The sequence below is a fragment of the Larus michahellis genome, chromosome 18 (assembly GCF_964199755.1).
Source record: "Larus michahellis chromosome 18, bLarMic1.1, whole genome shotgun sequence".
NCBI lineage: Eukaryota > Metazoa > Chordata > Aves > Charadriiformes > Laridae > Larus > Larus michahellis.
This window is the reverse complement of record NC_133913.1, coordinates 5,383,290-5,406,382: the sequence shown is the minus strand read 5'-3', so window position 1 is coordinate 5,406,382 and position 23,093 is coordinate 5,383,290. Positions and strand designations below refer to the sequence as shown.

Here is a 23,093-nt window from a genome sequence, read left to right as displayed (position 1 = left end):
GAGCGGGGTGTCCCGGGAGCTGCCCTGGCTTTTGTCCCTTCCCGTCTCCCCGGGAGTCCCGTTGGGGTCCCCGTGTTGGTGGGTGCACCCCCAAACCCTCCCGGCACCGGGAACGGGGAAAAGAACAACCGGAGATGGCGGGGAGCAGGTGGGAAGGAAAATGGGGCAGGGAAAATGGGGAAAGGTCCCCAAACCACCCTGAAAAACGCAGGAGGGAGGACAGAGGACGGGGACAGCCACCATCCCCGTCCCCAACCCTCTTCCCGGCATCGGGCCGGACCCGGGATTCAACACCCGCCGCGGAGAAACAAACCCCCAAGACGGCTTCGCTCATCGTTAAATAGACTTTAATTATTTTTGCATGGGGAAGGGGTGACAGGAAAAATAAAATTTCTTCCGAGGATTAAAAGCAGCAGGCGGCGGGCGGGAGAGGGGGGGAGCAGCCCGGCTCTTCTCTCCCTGGGGACCCCGGGGACGGGGGGGGCTTCCCAACGGGAGACGCTCGGCCGGTGCCGCGGTCCCTAAAGGCACAAGTGTCACTTCGCTCCCTTCCCCGCGTGGCCGCCGTCACCTCCCCCGGCGCAGGCCAGCTTGTGCAAAACCCCCACATAAAAAAATACTGGTTTTTCAGTATTGAACATCCTAAAAAACTAAAGTTTTAATCAACGTCAGTTATCCACGCCCTTGATTGGAAATCCTGATTTTACACCTTGGAAAGGCGCCGGCCGGGCTTCCACCGGGAGGGGATGGACCAGTTTGGCAGCAGGAGGGCGACTGGGAGCATCCCCCAGCAGCACCGGGTTAGTGTTGGGGGGGGGACATGCACGTCTCCAGCCACCCCCCCCTCCCCTTGCTCAGCCCTGGCCGGGCAGAGGGTCCCTCCGTGGGGCAGGAGCACCCGCACGGCCCAGGATGGGCTCCTGGGCTGGGGTGGGGGGTGTCTTTTTTCGGCCCCTTCCCTTTGGCACTAGCGCGGCTGGTCGAGAAGCCGAGGGCAGCGTCACCGTCGGTCCCCCGGGGCGCTAAAGGCTGGCCTCCGCGCTGGCCTCCCCCTCCAGCTTTCGCCGGTACCTCTGCCGGCGCTCGCAGCGCGGGCACGACTTGGCACGGGCTTGGCAGTCCCGGTGGAAGACGGTTTTGCATTTGCTGCACCTAAGAGAGAAAAGAAAAGAAAGGAAGAAAGAAATGAGGACAAATAACCACCCCACTGTCGATAACATCGAAGATCGAACTTCTCCCCACCAAACCAGACCTGGGGCGGGGGGGGGGGAACGCTTCGCCCCCTCCGGCTCCTCCAAGAACCGGCCGAGCACAGAGCCCTGGCCCCGGCGAAGGGGCCGGAGCCGATCCTCCCTCGCAGGAGCAGAAACTACTCGAGCGAAAAGACCCACCTCCTGCAAGGTCGGAGCAAAAGCGGCAGCTCGCCCGGAAAGAGGGTTTGCGGGCAGCTGCCAGCGCGCTGCCGGCTTTGGTTTTTTGCAGCTGAAAGAGCGAGGGCCGCAGCCACAAAAGCAACGCTTGAAGGCAGCGACACCAAACCCCGCGGCGGGACAGGGCGGCGAGGGGACGGGATGCAGTGGGTGCCACCGCGCGGACCCTCGGCTCGCCGGGGGAGCCGGGAGACCCCCCCCCCCGACCCCATCACAGGGCAGGGATAGCACGTGGGGACACCGGGGCTGGGACGGTGCCGCCTCGGAGCCGGCCGGGACCTCCCCGCTCCGGCTCAGCGCGGCGACAGGAATGTAAACAGGCAGAAACGCAGCCTGGCGCGGGGAGGAGACACCCAGCTCTGCGCGGGGCGTTCACGATTTAATCTTGTGTCGACGGAAAAAAAGTCCGTCCTCCGAAGGCTGAGCTCACTTCTCCCCCCGGTGCCGATCCCCCACCTCGCCAGCAGCAAAATGCAGCCCATCCGCATGCCAGCGGCTCAGCCGGATGGTGGCTTCGTTAAATGCCCTCAAGTGCAAATACCCAACGCGTGATCAAGGTGTGAATATCACCGAATACCTTCGTTTCACAGAATCCCAGCCTGGCCGGGGTGGGAAGGGCCCTCTGGAGATCATCCCCTCCAACCCCCGGCCAGAGCAGGGTCACCCAGAGCAGGTGGCACAGGAACGCGGCCAGGCGGGGTTGGAATGTCTCCAGAGACGGAGACTCCCCCACCTCTCTGGGCAGCCTGTGCCAGGGCTCTGCCACCCTCACAGCAAAGAAGTTCCTCCTCCTGTTGAGATGGAACTTCCCAGGGGCAAGTTTGTGCCCGTTACCCCTTGTCCTGTCACTGGGCACCACTGAGAAGAGCCTGGCCCCATCCTCCTGACACCCCCCCTTTCAGTATTTATCAGCGTTGATAAGATCCCCCCTCAGCCGTCTTTTTTCCAGGCTGAAGAGACCCAAATCCCTCAGCCTTTCTCCATCAGAGAGGGGTTCCAGTCCCCTCAGCATCTCGGTGGCCCTTTGCTGTCCCCTCTCCAGCACTTCCCTGTCCTTCTGGAACCGGGGAGCCCACCACTGGCCCCAGAGCTCCAGCCGTGGCCTCCCCAGGGCAGAGCCGAGGGGGAGGATGAACCTCCCTCCACCTGCTGGCCACGCTCTTCTCGATGCCCCCCAGGATGCCATCGGTCTCTTTGGCCACAAGGTCCCATCGCTGGCTCATGGTCACCCTGTTGCCCCCCAGGACTCCCAGGTCTCTTTCCCCAGAGCTGCTCTCCAGCAGGTCACCCCCAGCCTGTCCTGGTGCGGGGGGTTGTTCCTCCCCGGGTGCAGCACCCCGCGCTCGCCCTTCTTGAACCTCGTGAGGTTTCCCAAAGGAGATGTGAAGGGGGGAGCGGAGAATCGCCCCGCAAGGCGCCACGGAATACCGCAGCCTGGGTCAAATCCTGCTGCTGGCAGGCGGCTGCGAAGCCCCCGAGTTACTTGGGATACGGCGAAGGGCTCCGTGCAGGGATGGAGGGGACGGGGGGTGGCCGCCTGGCGCCGTGCATTTTCCCAGCGGAATAGATTTCCACGCGGCTTCTCCGGCTTAGCAGCAGCGGCTCCTCCGTGAGTGCAGGAGGATTCGCAAAGCCAGGGGTGTGTGTTTTTTTTACCCGGGGTGTTTTTTTTACCCGGGGTGTTTTTGACTCTGCCTGTTTCTGAGCGAGCGGCAGCTGAAAAACGGCAGCTCCTGCCTCCACCTGCCGGAGCAGCGGCTGCAGGAAGCGGCCGCCGCCGCTGCGAGAAGGAGAACGCGGAGCCCCCGGCTGGGTTTATTGTCAGGAGGCGTTTCAGACGCATCCTGCGGCGAGTGACAGCGTGACCCCAGCAGCCGGCTGTCCCCCCGGGGATGGGCAGAGGGGCAGGAAACTGGCTTGAGCTTGGCGAGGATGTTGGTCGAGCCGCTTTTCCTGCTGCGCGACCTCCTCCGCCAGGATAAAGAAAAAAAAATAAAAAAATAATAATAATAAAAGAGGTCAACAAACTTCCGAGCCCGGCTTCGCAGGACATGAGAGCTCCGGCCGGCTGCCAGCGGAGTTCGGCCCCACGCGTCTGCTCTTTCCAGAGCCTGGATGCTCTTTTTCGAGGGGAAAAAAAAAATAATAAAAAATTGGTCCACTGGGGATGTTGTCCTCGATAATGAGCACGATGCTGTCCCTGCGGCAAGGAGGGAAGAGCGAGCAATCCTACAAGCGCGGAAGGCACGGGGTAGCCGAGGATCCCGGCCTTGTCGGCATTTTCTGTAGCTTCTGGAGGTCGCTGCTGGCTTTTAGGGACTGCCGGGCAAAGCAAGACCCCCGTAAGACCCTCAGCCTGCTAAACTCCTCTGCCAGGATTATCCTCGTTACCGAATAACCACGGAGATGTGGGTCTCTCTCCACCTACGATGGACGGACCAGGCTCCTGGGTTGGAAAACCCTGATGGCGGGGGGGGATAAACACCCCCCTTCTAACACACCCAGGGGATTCCAACGTCTGAACCCCGTGCGTCAGCTCACCCCGCTGCGGGCAAGGACCCTGCTGGCAAAGGGCCCGAGCTCTGCAGGCAGGAGAATCACAGACTGGTTTGGGTGGGAAGGGACCTTAAAGCCCACCCAGTGCCACCCCCTGCCCTGGGCAGGGACACCTCCCACCAGCCCAGGTTGCTCCAAGCCCCGTCCAACCTGGCCTTGAACCCCTCCAGGGATGGGGCGGCCACAGCTTCTCTGGGCAAAACCCCGAAAAATCCTAGATGAGAGCCAGTTTCCCCCCTGTCCTGCTGGGAATGTCCCCAGCCTCTCCCCTGCACGTCCCCTGGCCGCCATCTATCCCCAAATCTGTGTCCCCGTGTCCTTCCTCTCCTCCTTGGTTGTACGAACAGCCCCACTGCTGCTTCTCCTTCCCTCCTGCGCCCCCTGGGAAGGGGCCGGACTGAATTTGAATGGGAGTCTCGTTGGCCAGGGGAGCGAGGCAGGGCCACACAGCACCTTCATCATCCTCCTCCTCCTCCTCCTCCTCCTTCTCCCCATGGCCCCTGCGCTGCCCTGGGACCCAGCGAGGCTTTTTCAGGCTGACAGCAAGGTGCTGCATGGCTGCAAAGCCACCTGGCTCCGTGACACCTCGGCTCTGCCAGGATGGTCCTCACCTGCCCCCAACAGCCCAGTTTGGGCTGGAAAAACCTTGGAGCTGATGGGGACCACGAGGACACGGGGACGACGAGGACACAGGTACCACGAGGACATGGGTACCACGAGGACATGGGTACCACGAGGATACACAACCAGCTCAGAGTTATCTCCAGGCCACCCCGGGGCTACGTGCCTGGAAAGCCGCGAGCCCCAGAGAGGGGACCTCGGGGACAGTCGGAGCTCCTGGGAAAAGCCAGGCCATGAGCTCGGGCGGCCTCGCCAGCAGCGGGACGCGGCGGGGACGTCGCTCACCTGGTGGTAGTGTCAAACTCGAAGGGAAAAATGATGTCGTTGCTGTTGCAGATCTGGCAGATGAAGCCGCGCTGGGTGCAGAGGTCGCAGTTGTAGACGTGATGGGAAGCAAACTGGAGCAGCGACTGCAGGAAGGTCTCAAAGACGCCGTCGGCTATCTGTGGGGCAGAGGTACGTCAGGCAGGAGCAAAAGCCGTCTGCTGCCGGGTTTGCGCTGTGCAAAATCCACCTTAGACCCACGTCCTCCAAAAACAAGCCACCCTCCACGTGCCTGGGTCGCAAGGGGAGCCCAGAGAGCACCGGCAGCAACACCCACCGCTGTCCGGGACGGGGCCGTGGCTCTGCGAAATCCAACTGCCCGTCACCTCCGACATCGTTCGCCATAGATACGAGTTCGTACGGAGACACCTCGGGAGCAACGCTGGCTTTAACCGAGGTGAAACCATTTCTCTCGCGCGACCTCCGTAGTTCTCGGCGGATACAGGCTTGCGCCAATTATTTTGGAAAAATTAAAAGAAAGGCGATTCTTTGCCTTTAAGCGGACGGGCAAGCTTGCAGCGCGCGCGCGCGATGGATGGGAGCAAGGCAAGAGGAAAGCGAAGCTGTTTGAAAGCTACGACGAAGTGCCAACGCTTGACAGAAACGGGGATGTTTTCGCCAGCAGAACCCCCTACGCCCACGCAAAGCGCTCTCACCTGCCTCAGGTCAGCGATGCTGTACTTGTGGGGACACTCCAGGAGGTAGTGCCTGTGGTCGAGCCTGCAAAGAAGCACAGAGAGGAAGGTGATAAATGATTTCCCCCCCACGCACCCCCGCCACAAGATCTGGAGCAGAGAGGAGCCTGGCTGACGCAGACTCCTGAAGAAAACCTCCGTCGACTTCATTTTTTCGCATCGTGCCCCACATCCCAAATCCCGCCGGGGGAAATCGTGTGAGAACGTTTTTCAAAGCAGGGGAAAAAGAAAATAAATCCTCCCCTCTATTTTCCCAGGTGTTTCCTGCCCAACCAGAAGCTCCTCGGTCAGGAAGGTGTTTCCTGAGTCACATCTCCACCAGCCAACAGACGGATAACTCCTTACGGCAGACGACGTGGAGCTAAAAACCGGCCCAAGCCTTGGCAGCGTCGCTCCCGGCTCGAAGGGCGAGCGATGAGGGGGACCAGGAGACCATCGGGGGTGCAAAGAGGGGGATGGCAGGGGTAACGTCACCCAGAGAGGGTCCTCACCGCTTGCTCAGCTCCTTCAGGGCCCCGCTGCGGCACATGATGAGATAATCTCCCAGTAGCTTCAGCTGTTCCCTGCTCCGGCGGATCCGTCCCATCCTCTCCACGTGGTCGTAGAGGCTCTCGTTGACCAACTTCAGGTCGATCAGGGGTTGGTTACGGATCTGGTTGAGGAACTTCAAAGCCTGGCGGCAAACCTGGGGCAGAGAGAGGCAAGAGGCGGGTATGGACCAAGGAGCAGCTCCGGAGGCTCAGAGGGAGGTGCAGGGTGGACATTTCCACCTCTGATGGTGGTGGAAACGTTCAGATGGACCTTCGGAAAGCGTAGGCAGATGCAGGAGCGTTTCCCTGCATCCCTGCACCGACCCAGCCCAGACTTACCCCTCGTTTCGTCAGATCCCAGTTGTGGATGAGGCGCGAGGGAATGACCGTCTCCTCGTCCCGGTGGCAGCTGTCGCAGTAGTAGAGACCGGAGAAGGCGCAGAGCTTGGGCTTCGCGAAGGAGAAGCCGATCTGCCTGGAGCAGCCTGCAGGGAGAAGGGACCAGGAGATGAGAGGGGACCCGCGCCGCCCCAAGAGCCCGTTCCCACCGCTGCCAGGACAGGGAGGGGGAGGAATGGAGCAAGAAAGTTTCTGGAAGGGTTGGAGATCAGCTAAAGCACTCGTAGGACATTTGGCGAGAGGTCCACAGCCCCTTCCCGGTGGATTTAAGACCACAATGGTCCAACAGCATCCGCTTCACTTTTTGCTCCGTAATAAAGGAGTCTGGACTATCCCTGAACCCAATTATTTATATCCATCCACACAATTGTTTTGGGGTGGTTTTTGTTTTTTTTTAGGAAAAATGACTTCTGGAAACATCCCAGTGGTTTAGGGAAGGACCTAAATCCCGCTCCCTGCCTGCCCCATCGCCTCCTCCCCGTCGCCGTGCCCCGTTTTGCCGTCGCTCAGCCCTTCGCTTCCCTGCTGTCGCTGCAGGGTACCAAAACCACGTCTGCGAGGGATGAGGTGGGGATGGATTAAACCAAAAAAAAAGCCTTTCTTATAGCGGTGGGTAAACCCAGGAGGAACCCGGCCCGGGCCTCGGGGGAGATCTGCAGGGTTTTTACAGCCACGTGAAAAGCGAGCGCGTCTCATCTGGAGTCGGGAAGGCAGGAAAACCCTTTCGTGCTGTTTTTAATGGGTTCAGTTCTCTAAAATAGCTCATGGAACGTAAGCAAACCTCTGCCATCCTCGGGGAAGGCTTTACCGCCCCATCCTTCACGCTTTGGGGGTAGCTGGAGCGCCTCCCCCCCCCAAAAAAAAAAAAAAAAAAAAATTCATGAAGGTCGGGTGTCGCTCTCTGAATTAATAAAAATAAAATAATAATAAAAAAAAAAAGCAGCTTTTATCGCTCATTACGCCCTGACACGTAAAGAAAAGCCTTCTGCGCCAGGCTCGGGTGTCCGGCCACGAGGGAGGTGAAAGGGGGGCAAGCAGCCCCCCAAGAAAACCTCCACAGAAAAACTGGGAATTTGTCTTTTCGGCTTGCTGCTTCCATCTGTTGGGAGGTGGAGGAGGCAGGACAGAGCCTGGAGGGGAAGGCAGAGACCAAACCGAATGGCAAAAATATATAAATGAATAAAAGAAGAGAGATTAAAAGGGAAAAAAAAAAAAAAAAAGAACCAACCTGCTGGAGGGTACAAAAAATATAATTGAAGCAGGAGAGAAATCTGAAGTTTAATTAACTCAGCGAGGTAAAGAGCAAATTATGCCTCCCATGGAGGTCGGCGGGTGTTGTCCTACCCGAGCAGCGTCGCCCCGCGTGCCGAGAGGCCGTAGTGGAAGGTTCAATGAATGTTTTGCAAAATCAGCCTGTCACACCCATCGCAACGCTCCCTCCCGTGCTGCATTACCGGAAAAACAGCATTGGCTCTTGATTGCACTTTCCCTGCAGGTTGGGGCCATAAAAATCCCCGGGAAGAGACTCCTCCTGGGCCTCTTGGTCCATCTAAGGTAGCCTTCAAGCCAAGATCCGCCACCGTCTCTACCATAAGCAACTTAAAGAGGAGCCCAGTAGCAGCCCAGTTGGACCTGTGCTGGGACGGGATGGGGGCTCAGCGTCGGGGGGACGCACCCTGCGCCCACGGACCACCAAAACTGTCACTGATTTGGGACGTGAAGGGAAATCAGCAGCCGGTTTGGGCGGGGAAACCAGCAGCTGACCTGCAATGGGTTGGCAGGACTCAGGGCACCTCTTTAATTTGCTGTCACCTCGTTAACCTTAACGAACGCAACGTCATCCTCCAAGACGGAGCTGGATTTTTGGACAAGCCAAGGGATACCTGCACAGATGAAGCTCTGCGAGTCCAGGCCCTTCTCCATGGGGATGGCCACCAGGTATTGCAACAAGAAGCCGTTCTCCTTCACGATGTTCTTCAAGACGACTTGGGAGTGTCCGTCCAAGCTGCCACCCAGCGTCAGCGCCTCCTCGGCGCTCTCCAGGTAGGACATGAGCACCCCACGGACCAGCTCCCTCCACGAGGCCGCTTCTTCCGCGTTCTCAGCCTGCAGCTTCAGGACAGCTTTGGAGGTGATCACCTTGAAGAACGCGGGTCCCCCAAGGCTCGTGTCCGGAAGGATGTCCTGGATGGTCTCTATACCATAACTGTTGCTTAAAATTTTATCGTTGTTTCTGACTTTAAAGCACTTTAAAGTTTCTAGAGACAGGGAAAAAATAAAAGGGACCCAAGTTTTGTCTACGTCCACATACAGAACAGCCTCTTTTATGGCATCCAGCTCCGGTTCGTGAGCCGGAGTCCAGTCAAAGCTGTTCCCAGGCACGTTGCTGTACTGGAGAAGAGCAGAGGAGTCGCTCTGTCCGGCCTGGCCTTCGCCACCGTCTTCTGGATACTCCAGCGTCTCCCACTCCTCCTCCTCCAGCTGAGGCCGGCACTTCTGCAGCGCCTCGCGGATCCTGTCCAACCAGTCCTCGGCCTCGTCTCGAGAAGGAGCTCGGAGGTAGAGTTTTTTCCCCAGGAAAACCAGCTCGAAACGACCGTCCGAGTGCGTCAGCGCCAGCGACTCGCACCGCAGCAGGGAATAGCTCTCGACGCAGATGCGGTCCTCGTGGTCCAGGAAAAGCCGGAGCTCCAGCGGCGACAGCTCGCAGAAAAACTCCTTCCATATCCCCATGGCTCCTCTCCGCTCCAGGCTGCCCAGCTTCAGCAGCCCTCGGAAAGGATTGGAAAGACCTGGGGCAAAAGCAGGTGTCTCAGTTTAACTGGAAAAGGGGAAGCTGGTGGAGAGAGAAAAGCCAATGGGTGGCTCCTCGTGAGCAAGCAGAGGCATCGCAGCTTCGAGAGCTGTTCCCGATGGACGGTGGGATGGGGCAGGAGTTTACAGCACCTCCTCGCTCCGTCTCCATAACCTGTCCACATGCATTTGGGTTCCGAGGCTGAGAACGAGTGGGATGGCATAAAGGAAACGCGTCCCGCGGGGTGGGCAGAGACAGCCAACGTACCTCCTCTCCTCCTAAAACGCTTCCCAGCGGAGCCACAGTGGGCTCAGCAATGCCAAGGGAAGCTGCCCGACCGCCTTCCGGAGCTTTTGGGGCTGCCACAAGCTCAGCAACAGCAAACTGTGCTTCCCAAACACCCGAAACTCCCCCCCAGCCCCTGCTCAGCGAAGGTGCCCGATGAAAGCAGGAGAGGAGAGGGCGGCACGTACCCATCTGCCTGCGGTGCACAACGCTGAAACCCTTTTGTTCCCGTTCAGGCGACATTTTGGGCTTCCCGCTCTCCGAGGAGGGCACCGACAGCCTTTCCAAATCAAGAGCGCTAATGAGCCCCGGGGCCGGAGCCTCGCCAGCCCCCTCCGGCCCAAAGCCGTTGGTGTCGGCCGTGCTTTCGCCGCTGTCTCCCGGAGAAGGTCTGTAGAAATCATCTTCCGAGATCCAGCTCTTTCTTTTCTGTTAAAAAAACCCAACAAAACAAAAAACCAAACGAATAAATATATTAATTTATGAACTTAGGGAACATCCTGTGCCCCTCCTCAAACACAAGCGGCCCACAGTGAACCCTCCACGGGGGCTGCTCCCCCGCAGACCGAATCCCACGCAGCGACGCTGGCCATCCCCACGCGGACCGGTCCCTCCGGTCAGGGAATGCTCTGTGGGACTGTGTCAGCAGCTGGCAAATACTGGGATTGTACACTGGTGGGGTTATAAAGTGCCAAATTGATCGATTCACTCCCCCTAAAACCACGGAGGGGCTCAGGGGGAGAGCACAATCCCTGCCGTAACCGTACAGAGGGTATTTGGGATTTCTGACAAGGGGTGAGAAACCAGCCCTGCCGTGGAAGGAGCAGCAGCAACATCCTTGTTCCAGGAAGAAGAGAGACGGGAAGAGATACAGAGAAGATGTCCAGGATGAAATAGAGACCTACGGTTTACAAGCCGATGCTACAAACACCAGACCCGATCGGTACAGGCCAAAAGTAAGGCAGAGGAAACCTTTGTCTGTGTGTGTGGGGAGGGGATGAGACCCACAAGCAGAATAAACCTCGTTAAGCTGAAAGAAAACGGGGCCGTTAACTTCTCCGGGAGTTTTTCTGGCTAGAAGAATGGAGCGAGGTTCAGGGACGAGGTCCCCAAACACACACCAGGAGCAAAACACGACGCAGTTCAGTGCTCCGGCAAAAGGGAGCGGCTTCCCTAGACCCAGCGCATCCCTTCCAGGGCTGCGTCCCGGCAGGAACGACCTCTCAACAACCCTCCCCTGCTCTCCAAGAGCCTTTTTATTCTGAATAACCGACTAAACGACAGCAGAACTGCCATCACCGCCCCGCGGCGAGGATGACGAGTGGCTTGCGGTGCGGCTCCCAAGGTATAGGCCGGCTAGGCTTACTCCCGGAGCAGGAACGCGGGTCGTTCCGTGAGTCATGCGAAAGCAGGGGGGAATTTCCTGTTGACACCGTATGTTATACATAGATTAGGTCAAACTGGCCCAGCGCCAGGAGGAAGCAGCGGAAACGGGATAACTGGGAGGGAGCCGAAAGGAGCAGGGGACCAAAAAGAGAAAGCGTTTGGGGGTTGTGAAGTAAATCCTACCACCACCAGGGTGGAAACAATGGGAACCAGGACGGAAACGATGGGAACCAGGATGGTAAAGTCGGCTGCAAATTAGACAGAAGGCAGGGCTGTTCAAAGCGTTTCCCAAAAGCAAGAGCAAGTGGATCGTCTCCTCGGTGGCAGCAGGGGAAATCCGCCGCTGTTTAAACCAGCCTGCGCACCAGGGAATGCCATCCTGCGCCGGGAACAGATGTGCTGCCTGAAGATTTTTCCACTGGAAAACTGTCATTTGTTTTCCCGTCCAGTCAAGCCTTTTCCCTCCTCTTAGGCGGACCGTAAACAAAGAAAAGTCCCCAGGAGAAGCTCGGCTCTCAGGCTCTTTTATCAGCTTTCACGCAGCCTACGGCCAGATTGGCGCGAGAGCTCATCGCTCTCCAGATATCGTTAACAAAACCCCAAAAAACTTCCTGCTGCAGCCGCTCTTGGTGCGGAATAACCGGCAGGCCAGGCAGGCTTTCAAAAGCTTCGGTGTTTCTTTTGCCAGGGAAGATTGATTTCCACCCAATTTCTCGCATGGACACAGCTCCATGGGGTCCAAGAAGATGCTCACGGAGCTGGGAGCATCGCTTACACCCAACTTGCTGTCGGGAGGCTGGAAGCAGCACGGAAGATGGGAGTTTGGAAGCTGTCACCAGTTTTATTTTCTTTTTCCATTAGGCGTTGCTGGTCAGGAAGCACAAAAACAAGGAGACGGATAGCAAGAGAGCTGTAACACCTACCGGGCAACCCAGCAGCGGAGAAAGGAGGTAGTCGGCCGTGGGGCTGCGGACGGCCTGGCTTGTCTCGCTGCTGCTGACGGCGCCGCTTCTGCCTGTCTCTCCTCCGCTCGGACCACCACGCCGTGTGGCCGGAACGCCGGCCGCGACACCGGCTTGCGGTGCTGCATCTCCATCCCCATCACCGGCGGTCACGGCGTGGCCCGTCCGAGCGGAGCGTGGCCCGTCGGTGTCGGGAGGCGGTGGGGGGTGAGCTGTGCTGGACGGTGCCGGGGGGCTGGGGGCCGGGGCGCAGGCGGGCGGCCGTGGGGAGCAGCCCAGCACGCTGGGGACCAGCCCCCGCTCCGGGGCTTCCAGGCTTGGCTTGGCTTTGCTGAACTCGGACAACACCCTGGGAACAGAAAAGCGACCAGTTTGGTTGTAGCTACGTTAAACCGGAACCTATATTAAAAAAAAAACAAACCCAAACACAGTTATTGCAAATTATAAGCACCCAAAAAAAGGGCTCAGCATCATCGCTCGCCTCCTGTGGGCTGGCAGCGCGGCACGGCTGCAAAAAAACCACCGTGGCCCCAGTCCTGCTAAGAGAAAAATGTGTGATTTGTGCCCTACAGAGCAGCCGTCGGCCCCCCCTGCCGCCGAGGACCCTGCCTGCAGAGGATGCGCCTCCTCCCGCGCCTCTTAACGGGGTTAAATTTCCTTCTGACGGACACCCCGTAACGGAGGGAGAGCGCTGGGTGCTCCCCGCAGCCCCAGCCCCACGTCGGGCTCCCGGACACACATCCAACCGCGGAGCGCGTGCCAAAGTTCAAATGTTTTCGTAACTGTTAACGAGCAATTACGAGCGGAGCCCGGCCAGACGAGACGCTGTTCCCATGCCCCTGCTTCGCCACCAGCGAGGGCGAACTAAACCAGCTCATGATTAAAATTCAAAACGACGGCTTTTCCGTCACGGGTTTAATCCAATCAAGGCAGGTTCTTCCAGGATCCTCGTAAGATGTAAAAGCCTACAAGTAGGTAACGCCGCCGTTATCGATGGGTAGCTCTAAACCCTCTCCAAGACCCTTACGGGGAAGGGGGTGCCTTCGCCAAGCAGCACCCCGAGGCCAGGCTCCTTCAGAGCCAGGTTTTAAAGGTGACAGAGAAAATATTTCCTGATTACTCACAGCTTATATAACCCGCTGGAAATCTCTGTGCCGGGCGTTCGGCAGAAATAAATCACGAGGATGACAAACTAACAAACCTCCCTCCTCTAAATCATCAGCCGAAGCTGCAAATTATAACCCTTTCCTATGACCATACTCATTTATTTCTCCCTGCAGAAAGGCCCGGAGCATCCCCCGGCGTACGCCAGGGAGATGTGACATTCCTGAAACCGTGGAGCAGCATTTTTCTGACGTTTCTGCCCCGGTAAAGAGGACAGACACACGCTTCAGCGGCCAGGAGCTCATTTGTTGGGGCAGCAGGATCCCAGCAAGCTGCGCCGAGCGTTTCTCTTTACCATTCAGGCTCTTTCCAGGGGGGGGGAAAAAATAAATCAGCTTGTTAAAGAAAATGAGGGGAGGAAACCTTCCCACTTATAGCAAGAAACTAAGAGCCCAGGAGGGGGTTAAAAATCCCTTTGAAGAGGAGACGTGGGAAAAAACTCACTCTTGCAGCGACCTGTCCAGGTCCTCGGCGGTGGCCGTGCCCAGGTCGGAGTCGCAGGAGAGCGGCTCCTCGCTCCGCTCGGGACTGCGGGCGCTGGGGAGGATGCTGTCGGAGCCCAGGCTGGAGGAGAGCTGGGACGAGCTCGTGGTGTTAAGGCTCAACGAGGACGACGTGAGCTTGGTTTTGCTGCCGGCTTTGCCGATGGGTAGGACGGAGGGTTGGATCTCGATCTCGTCCGATCCCGACGATTGAGAGATCGAACCCAGCGAGGCTTTTCTGCGGGGTTCGGATGTCGAGGACGGGAGGGGTTCCAGCAGCTCCGAAACGGGACACAGACCCGACAGGGACAGAGGCGTGATAGTCCACTCGTTCAAAACCGCCGATTTATAGGAAAGCTCGAAGGTTAAGGATGTTAAGCCTTGCAAGTAGCTAAGGAGAAACTCGCACTCTTCGGTGTCTAGGAGCAGAGCGGTGGCCTGGTAGTATTCGGGCAGCCGGGATCTCTCCCGCAGGAGCAGCTGCAAGTAACATTCCACGAGGCCATCGTTCAAAGCCAGCCGTAGCCAGGCTCGGCAGCGGCCGACGTCAGTATTGATAAAGATAAGTTGTTCCAGTTCCGAGACGATATTTCTAGGGAAAATAGGAAAAAAACAAACAAACAAAAAAACCAACAGCAGAATAGGATGGGAGCGTCTCTGTTTTCGGTCCATCACGGGGTAACGGAGGGGTAGATCCTCCGCGAGGAACGGCCCAACCTGCTCTGCTGCCCGGAGTTGGGTCAAAAAAGGCTGTGGAAAAATCTTTCCTCTACGGAAAACATGGTTTCCCATGGAGATGAACTCCCCAAAGCTAAATATATTGGTAACGACCCCAAGCGTCCCTGGGGTGCCTCTGGGTGCTGCTCCGCTCTCTGGCTGGAGGCACCTCCCATGCATCGCTCGCCCTGGAGCGAGGAGGCAAAGGGGACATTCCCGCTGTCCCCGCGCGGTGGTGGGACACAGGCAGGCTGCACACTCCTTTGGTGACAACGGCGTGTCTAAATCCCGGCTTCAAATTTAAAATCAGCCAAAAGACAGCGAAAAGTGCTGCGGCAGCCCCCCCTCCCCCAGCCCCGCAAAAGAAAACCGGGTCAGGTTGAGCTCCTCAAGCAATCTCAGCCTCCTGCCTTCACCCGTTCTCCCCCAAAATCCAACAGCGACACCACGCTCCCTAATCCTCCCCGGCCCCAGCTCACGTCGGTGCTGCAGATGCTATAAAAAAAGAAAAAAACCCAAACCAAACCCCACAGCAAAGGTTTTGTAAGGGTTTGGTTTTTTTTTAATCTGTCTCTCAAGAAAGAAGAAAAAAAGCCACCTTCAAAGGGCACAAAAATATCCCCCATCGCATCTGAAAGAGTTATTTCCATCCGCTCTTTCATAATTTAAGAGTCGGCGAAGGGGTTGGATGAAGCTTTCAAAACTTATTTGCGTGGGGGGGCTGTTATTTAGTGTGGGAGGACTCTGCTTAGGGAGCGGCTCAGAAAAACCCCAGCAAATACCGAGAGTTACCCAGGCGAGACCTCCCCAAAGCTCACGGGTCGGGGCAGCGGTGTTCATAGTGGGGGGGACACTGGGAAACGGAGGTTCAACATCCCCAGGGCAGGCATCCTGAGGGGCATCGAGTGGCCAGCAAGTGGAGGGAGGTTCATCCTCCCCCTGTGCTCTGCCCTGGGGAGGCCACGGCTGGAGCACTGGGGCCAGTGCTGGGCTCCCCGGGTCAAGAGGGACAGGGAAGTGCTGGAGAGGGGACAGCAAAGGGCCACCGAGATGCTGAGGGGACTGGAACCCCTCTCTGATGGAGAAAGGCTGAGGGATTTGGGTCTCTTCAGCCTGGAAAAAAGACGGCTGAGGGGGGATCGTATCAACGCTTATAGATACTGAAAGGGGGGGTGTCAGGAGGATGGGGCCAGGCTCTTCTCAGTGGTGCCCGGGGACAGGACAAGGGGTAACGGGCACAAACTTGCCCCTGGGAAGTTCCATCTCAACAGGAGGAGGAACTTCTTTGCTGTGAGGGTGGCAGAGCCCTGGCACAGGCTGCCCAGAGAGGTGGGGGAGTCTCCGTCTCTGGAGACATTCCAACCCCGCCTGGCCGCGTTCCTGTGCCACCTGCTCTGGGTGACCCTGCTCTGGCCGGGGGTTGGAGGGGATGATCTCCAGAGGGCCCTTCCCACCCCGGCCAGTCTGTGAGGAGAGAGACCCGATCCTGGTGCCGTGCATCCCATAACCCACCGCTGCTGTACACCAGCGCGGTCCCACCGGCGACACGGAGTCCCCACATACAGCCTGGCACCCAAAAAATAAGTAAGAAAGGAGCACGCTGGGTGCAGCCCTTGGCATCGCAGGGGCTTTGCTCTCCCACCCACATCTCCCAGCGGTCCCGGGCAGCCCCAGCCGCCCCGAGAGAGCATCTCTCCCTCCAACTAAAGGGACCGAGCACACAGGACGGGCTAGACACATATCTTTCCATCAAGCCATCCTCCCGTTCACCATTCCCATGGCTTTCACATGAAAAAGAGAGGATAAACCTGAGCGTGCAAACACCTTTCGGCAGCGAAGGGCACTCACCGGTGGGTGATGCTCTTCAGCAGACCCCAGAAGACCGGCTGGGGAAGCGGTCCCCGACCCCCTGCTTTCTTCCCTTTCCCCCCGCTCTCTGCCTTGATGTGCTTCGCCTTCAGCCCGTGCACGAAGACGGCTTCCAGGGCGCTGCAGAGGGTGTTGGCGTTCCCATCGTCGCTGGTGACGACGGCGTCCGAGGTCACGTACTGCTTCTGCAACGCCTTGATGGCGTTCACCAGCTGCTTCTTGATCAGCTGCAAGACAGGAGGGACACGCTCCGATTATAAACAAAAAAAAAAAACAAAAACAAAAAACCAAACCAAACAACCGTTAGGAAAGATTTCATACAAAACGGCTCCAAAAAAAGCTGCAAGGCCCGCGCAGAGCGAAGCGCCACGCAACTCCTGCTTCATCGGGAGCACCTACAGGCAAACTGGTCACGCTGGGGACTCGTGCTCTCGGCATCACAGCTCATCGGGCTTTTTGTTATTTTAAATGAGCAACTCGTGCAATTTTAGCTGGCGTTTCGGGGCCCACCGGCTTGCTGGGGCTGCCTTTTAGAGCGCGTGGCGCTTCCTCCGCGGACACCAAATTGCTTAAGAGGATGGGGAGGGGGAAAAAAAAAAAAAAAAAAAAAAAAAAAGGGGCTTTTTTTTTCAAGCGTTTGCTCGGGGGAAACGCAGGGATTAAATCAGCACGGGTGAGAAAGGAGAGACGCAAAGGAGATAACCCGCGACGAGGGCTGCGATACCGCTTGAGCTCACGCAGATCAGCCCGAGCAGCGGGTGACGCCCTAACGAGTCCCGTCAGCAGAAATCAAAGGCATCGATCTCCCCGATGGCTTTCTCCCAGCAGCTCGGCCGGGTGCTGATTAACCCACGGGCGCTGCTGGGGACGGGCTCCCCGCCTCCCAAAAAAGATGCTTTCGGAAGGACGGCTGGGGCTCAGCGGCTGCGGTCGGCGAGCCTCGGTGGGCTGTGAAGCAGGAACACGGGAATTTTACCTCCCGGCAGCTTTGCTTCCCGCTTTCTCCCACCAGTCGAAAAGCAGCCAGTTCAGTGAATTTAACAATTTTACACCCGTGGAGAGGATTTTTTAATTTTTATTTATTTATTTATTTATTTTTTCATAACGCAGCTGAGCCCGGATGTCTCAATCGACCTCGTTTAAAATGAAAGTTGTGCTCCTCAGCAGGCATGTGGCAAACGCTGCGAATTCGGCCGTCACCCCACCAAACAGTTCCCGTTCCGGCATCGATCCCGCAGCATCCGAGGCGAACGCTGAACCCCACCGGCCCCTGCGACGGGGGCAGGGCGGGCAGATTTTGGCTGCAGCCCGCCTTGGCTGCCACAAACCCGTATTAAATTTCCTGGGATGCTTTTTTTTTTTTTCCCCCCGTCGTCTAAAGATTTCCAGGAGCTGGAGTTCAAGGAAGATGGCCAGGGGAACGCGTGCATTATCCCTGTCCCGTATCCCTTTGCAGCCGGAGCCGTTTTCCAGCTGCCCCGCGGATTCGCTAACGCAAGCAACGCCCCCCGGCCCCCGCCAGGAGCAACCCTGGGCTAACAGGATTAAAGAGTGCAAATGATTTTATCTGTCACGCATGAATTAATTCTGCTGCGGGATGAACTAAACACCCGGGTTGAACTTTGCTCGTGAAACAGGTTTAGACTCCCAAAAGCTGCGTAAAGAAACCCCAAATATCCAGAGCAGCAAAGCTCCTCCTTCGCCCAGTTATCAGGGCTCAGCACCTTCCCCTGCCCCACGCTGGGTCTCCCCACGAGGGGCAAAGCCCAAGGTAGAGTCTGGTGTGATTTAATTCATTTTAACCTATTTTAACCCCCTCCCCCCACCAAAAAAACCCATCAAGGATCCTCTCTGCTGCAAAGCCCAAGCCACTTTTCACCCGTATAAACCATCCCGATCCCAGCTGGCAGCACCGACAAGTCCTACCACGTCCCCGGTGTGACTGGAGTTGCACCGGGGAGTAACTGGAGCTATGTGGGGAGGCTCGGGGTGTCTCGCTCACCTGTATGGCTTCCTTGGGGTCATCGGTGTGGCTCGAATGCATCTCAGCTGCTGCCGCTCCCCGCGCCGGGTGCTGCCTTCACATGTCACCTGTGGGACAAGGAGGAGGAGGAGGAAGAGCACGTCTGAGCACCCATTCGGTTTCCATCGAACTCACCCGCCAGGCTGATGGGTACCCGGCGCCACGCGAGAGCCGCGGACTGTGCACCGAGGCGTTTCCCAAGCGCTCGCGGCCAGACCGCTGCCGGCGTCAAGCTGGGACCGACCCACGGCCGCATCAAAAGACGCCACGCTTCCCGGGGACCAAGAGAGTTTCAGGCAAAACAGAGCACGGCCCAGAGACCGAGAAGGACTAATTAACACTTGCAAGAGGGAGTAATTAACTCCTGCAAGCTGCCCCCAGCCAGCCCTATACCTGGGCGAGACGCCGGGCCGGGCAGGCCAGCAGCGATGCACGCAGCGCCCGGGACTGCTTCCCTCTTGTTTCTACATCGCTGCAATGCCCAGGCGCCAGCAAGGGCACCAAAACAGGCTTTTACCGAGTGGGCCTGAACCACAGCACCCAAAAACCAGGCGAATGGCTTTAAGGTGGCCCAAACAGAGGGGTGTCACCCCCCCCAAGCAGACCCTGGGCAGAGGTGACAGCAGCTCATCCCTCCGATACTCGCCGGAGGAGCGATGCTGCTGCCGAACCCGGCCGGGACGGACCCTCTCGGAGGTGCCCGGGCACTCGCCACAATGGTCTGGGAAGCTGGGAAGGAAGGATGCAGGTTCTCCATCGGGTTCTCCGTCCTCTCCATTCCGCTGAACCCCAGGACCTCCCTGCTCCTGGGGGTGCGGATGGCGGGGCTGCTCTGCTTCGGTGGGAGAGAGAGGAAAAAAATCGGTGCCCTTCCGCTACGGGAAACCCTGGCAAAACCAGAGCGGAGCAGGCGACGGCTGCCTCGCCGGGGGCATCCGCAACTGCAGGGTGTTCACAAACAAGGGACCTTTGACTTCTGGCCTCCTGCCCTCTTCTTCAGAGCCATCCGCCAGGACCAAGCTGTGCCTGGAGGCTCCGGGAGCAAAGCAGGCAGCTGTCAGTGGAAGACGCCCATCGCACGGCTGCTTCCCTGCTCAAACACGGCGGGTTTGGGGGCTGAAAAGGGTCTGAGGGATGCTCCAGCACCAGCTACCGCCGTAAAGCTTTCTACGGATGGAAGAGGTTGGAGAAGCAATTCATTCCCTTGAGTTGGAAGCGCTTGTGGTGGCTTTGCCATCCGGAAGGAGAAGGACAGAGCCCGGCAGGGTTTGGGTATGCCCACGGCAGACAACGGGCTTGGTATGGCATCGATACTTCACATTTTATTTCCAAGCCAACACAAAACCCCCACAATTTTCCCCAACAGAGCTGATGGCTTCAACCTGTCCCTCTCCCTGCACCGTGAGCCCCCAGACCAGGGCAGAAACATGGTTTGTAGACCAGCTCCTACACGGTCATGGCTGGTACTGAAGGCAGCGGTGGCCTAAATCCAGAGCAACCCAAATGTGGAGCATCCCAGAGCTCGAGCATCCCAAATCCGGAGCATCCCAGAGCTCCAGCAGCCCAAATCTGGAGCATCCCAGTCCTGTAGCAGCCTGAATCCAGAGCATCCCAGAGCTCGAGCAGCCTGAATCCAGAGCATCCCAGAGCTCGAGCAGCTCGAATCTGGAGCATCCCAGACCTGGAGCAGCCTGAATCCAGAGCATCCCAGAGCTCGAGCAGCCCAAATCCAGAGCATCCCAGAGCTGAAGCAGCCCAAATCCAGAGCATCCCACACCTGTAGCAGCCTGAATCCAGAGCATCCCAGAGCTCCAGCAGCCCAAATCCGGAGCATCCCAGACCTGAAGCAGCCCGAATCTGGAGCATCCCGAATCCAGAGCATCCCAGAGCTCGAGCAGCCCAAATCCAGAGCATCCCAGACCTGAAGCAGCCCAAATCCAGAGCATCCCAGAGCTCGAGCAGCCCAAATCCAGAGCATCCCAGAGCTCGAGCAGCCCAAATCCAGAGCATCCCAGACCTGAAGCAGCCCGAATCCAGAGCATCCCAGACCTGAAGCAGCCCGAATCCAGAGCATCCCACACCTGTAGCAGCCCGAATCCAGAGCATCCCAGAGCTCCAGCAGCCCAAATCCGGAGCATCCCAGACCTGAAGCAGCCCGAATCTGGAGCATCCCAAATCCAGAGCATCCCAGATCTCGAGCAGCCCAAATCCAGAGCATCCCAGACCTGAAGCAGCCCAAATCCAGAGCATCCCAGACCTGTAGCAGCCTGAATCCAGAGCATCCCAGACCTGAAGCAGCCCGAATCCAGAGCATCCCAGACCTGAAGCAGCCTGAATCCGGAGCATCCCAGAGCTCCAGCAGCCCAAATCTGGAGCAGCCCGAATCCAGAGCATCCCAGAGCTCCAGCAGCCCAAATCCAGAGCATCCCAGACCTGCAGCAGCCTGAATCCAGAGCATCCCAGAGCTCCAGCAGCCCAAATCTGGAGCATCCCAGACCTGTAGCGGCCTGAATCCAGAGCATCCCAGAGCTCGAGCAGCCCGAATCTGGAGCATCCCAGACCTGGAGCAGCCTAAATCCGGAGCATCCCAGAGCTCGAGCAGCCCAAATCCAGAGCATCCCAGAGCTGAAGCAGCCCAAATCCAGAGCATCCCAGACCTGAAGCAGCCCGAATCTGGAGCATCCCACACCCATAGCAGCCTGAAGCCAGAGCATCCAGTTGTGTAGCTGCCTGAATCCAGAGCAGCCCAGAGCTGGAGTGGCACAAATCTGGAGAATCCCACACCTGGAGCAGCCTAAATCCGGAGCATCCGCGATCTGGAGCAGCCCATGCACGTACCGCACCAGCCAGTCCTGCTGGGAGCAACAGTTCAAGAGCTCTTTGGGGACAAAGCCTGGATCGATCCTCAGTGTTTCCAGAGTTCACAGAGAATTTCATCGAAAAGGAAACTGTTTTCGCCACGACTTGTCATAAGATTTCCTCTCTTCGGGTTGCAACACAGCGATGGGGGAGCGCAGTGATTACGGGAACGTTAACCTCCGGCTCAGAGGCTCGAGGCGCTGCTGGGGGGTTTTGCGGGGAGCGAGGGGACACCAAAGTGACAGCAGTGGTTGACGAGGACGCAAATTGTTGTCTCCATCTCTACCCTCCGCACGGGAGGCTCGGCCAGCGTCGGGCTCCTCAAGGCCAGGCAGACGCTGCCCCTTTCCCTGCCGCCTCCCCCGTCCAGCCCGCAAACCAGCGACAAATCCCACCCGAGACAAATTCAAGTTGGAAGAGCTGGGGGCAGGGACCCAAAGGTGGGAGAAGCCAGCCGCGGGCACGGGGTGGCATTTCTCACGCCCGAAGAGGCAGCGTTGGGTGTTTCAGCTCCAGGACTGCACCCCCTGTCCGTGCTGTCAGTGTCAGCCACCCCGGCGTCCCCAGCCGGTGACAGGGGAGGGGGTGACAGCAGCGTCTTTGCAAAGGCCTCGTCCAGATTTTACTAAATCAGTGGTATTCCCCCAAAACGCGTGCTCCTTCGCTGGCGTCACCTCTCCCAGCGTCTTGCAGGAGGTGAGGCGCCGACGAGAACACCCGCCGCCTTCAACCATGGGACTCTCCACTCCCACCACGACCAGTCCAACCAGTTTGTTCCAGCGCCGCGAACCCACACCACACCGCTTCTGTTGGGACAGCATTTTCCTGAATAACGAGTGCGACGCACCGGCTCCGAGACGGATTTCACCTAACGCGAGTCTCGGGTGAAACACGGAGAAATTGGACCGGCAGCCCTGGCTAGCCAGCTCTAGGAGGAACCGGAGGGCACAGGAGCACGACCGGGCAGATCCTGGAAATCCACGGCTGTTCCTTGTGATCTTGAAAGGATAAGAGGTGGGATGGATGTGCAAACGCAGAGACAAGCACATCTACAGCAGAAAAAAAACACCCCACACGGTTTCCCAGCAGTCACCAGCCCGGAGGCCACGCGGGCAGAGCACAACAAGTTGAGTAAAACAAAGAAAATAAAACAAGTGAGAAATAAAAAACGCCAGCGAGCTGGCGTGGTTAAACCTACCGAGGAAGAGAGTCGCCGGTGCCAGAGCAGAGCTGTTTATTTACCAAACTGCTGCAAAACAGCCAAATTCTTTGGGAACGACTTGCTCGGATCAAGCCTTGTGCCAGGAGAGGCAGAGACCCCGTCCCAGAGCTCGGCTCTTTGGTCTTCCAAGGAGCGACGCTCCCCGAGTTATAAATAAACAGCAGGTCACCGCTCGTGCTTTGCGAACGGAAAACAACAGCCCACAACGACGGCGTGAACCGGTGACTCAAGGCCTGGACGCGGAGCCAGTCATTTTCCAAGCACGAGTGCTGCAACCAGTCACCCTCCACCCCGGGGAAATGAGGGCTTTGACGGACCCGTGGGTCCGAGGGCCGGTGTGGGGACAGCCCTCTCCTCCTACGCAGCTCCTGCCTTCCACCCAGAGCCCCTGCGCACCCAGCCACGCTTAAAAGACAAGTCGAGGCCACGCAGAGGCAGGCCAGGAGCGGGAAAGCCAGCTGGCGCAGCCCGGAGCTTGGCGTGTTGCAGGATAAAACCCCTTGGAAATAATAAACAAGGGTCAGGGCAGGGTTAGAGCCCAGCCCCGGCTCGCAGCAGCAGCAGCAGGACCCTCACGGTCCAACTTCAGCTCCTTCTCTGCGCCCAGCCCGGCAATATTCGGCACCACCGTGATCCCCACGGGCATCGCGTAAGGGATGGGGACCAACACAGAACCACCGAATCCCAGCCTGGCCGGGGTGGGAAGGGCCCTCTGGAGATCATCCCCTCCAACCCCCGGCCAGAGCAGGGTCACCCAGAGCAGGTGGCACAGGAA

At 58.2% G+C, this 23,093-nt stretch overlaps 1 protein-coding gene across 4 annotated transcripts in view; it reads right to left on the bottom strand.

Annotated features, from left to right (window-relative positions):
* Positions 1-330: 330 nt before the first annotated feature.
* The window catches only part of PLEKHM1 (pleckstrin homology and RUN domain containing M1), a 29,269-nt gene continuing 6,506 nt past the window's right edge, over positions 331-23,093 (bottom strand). For 2 of the 4 annotated variants that reach the window (XM_074562007.1, XM_074562005.1), the window contains exons 3-13: positions 18,217-18,305; positions 16,194-16,441; positions 13,591-14,220; positions 11,944-12,331; positions 9,823-10,063; positions 8,439-9,347; positions 6,496-6,641; positions 6,118-6,311; positions 5,588-5,651; positions 4,893-5,050; positions 331-1,152 (exon numbers count right to left, since the gene is read on the bottom strand). In XM_074562007.1, the coding sequence (XP_074418108.1) occupies positions 1,023-1,152; positions 4,893-5,050; positions 5,588-5,651; positions 6,118-6,311; positions 6,496-6,641; positions 8,439-9,347; positions 9,823-10,063; positions 11,944-12,331; positions 13,591-14,220; positions 16,194-16,441; positions 18,217-18,258 (3,150 nt within the window). In that variant the 5' untranslated portion in view covers positions 18,259-18,305 and the 3' untranslated portion in view covers positions 331-1,022. Of the gene's footprint in view, positions 1,153-4,892; positions 5,051-5,587; positions 5,652-6,117; positions 6,312-6,495; positions 6,642-8,438; positions 9,348-9,822; positions 10,064-11,943; positions 12,332-13,590; positions 16,442-18,216; positions 18,306-22,294; positions 22,750-23,093 lie in introns of those variants that run through there. The other 2 variants (XM_074562008.1, XM_074562004.1) reach the window with 2 other exon arrangements.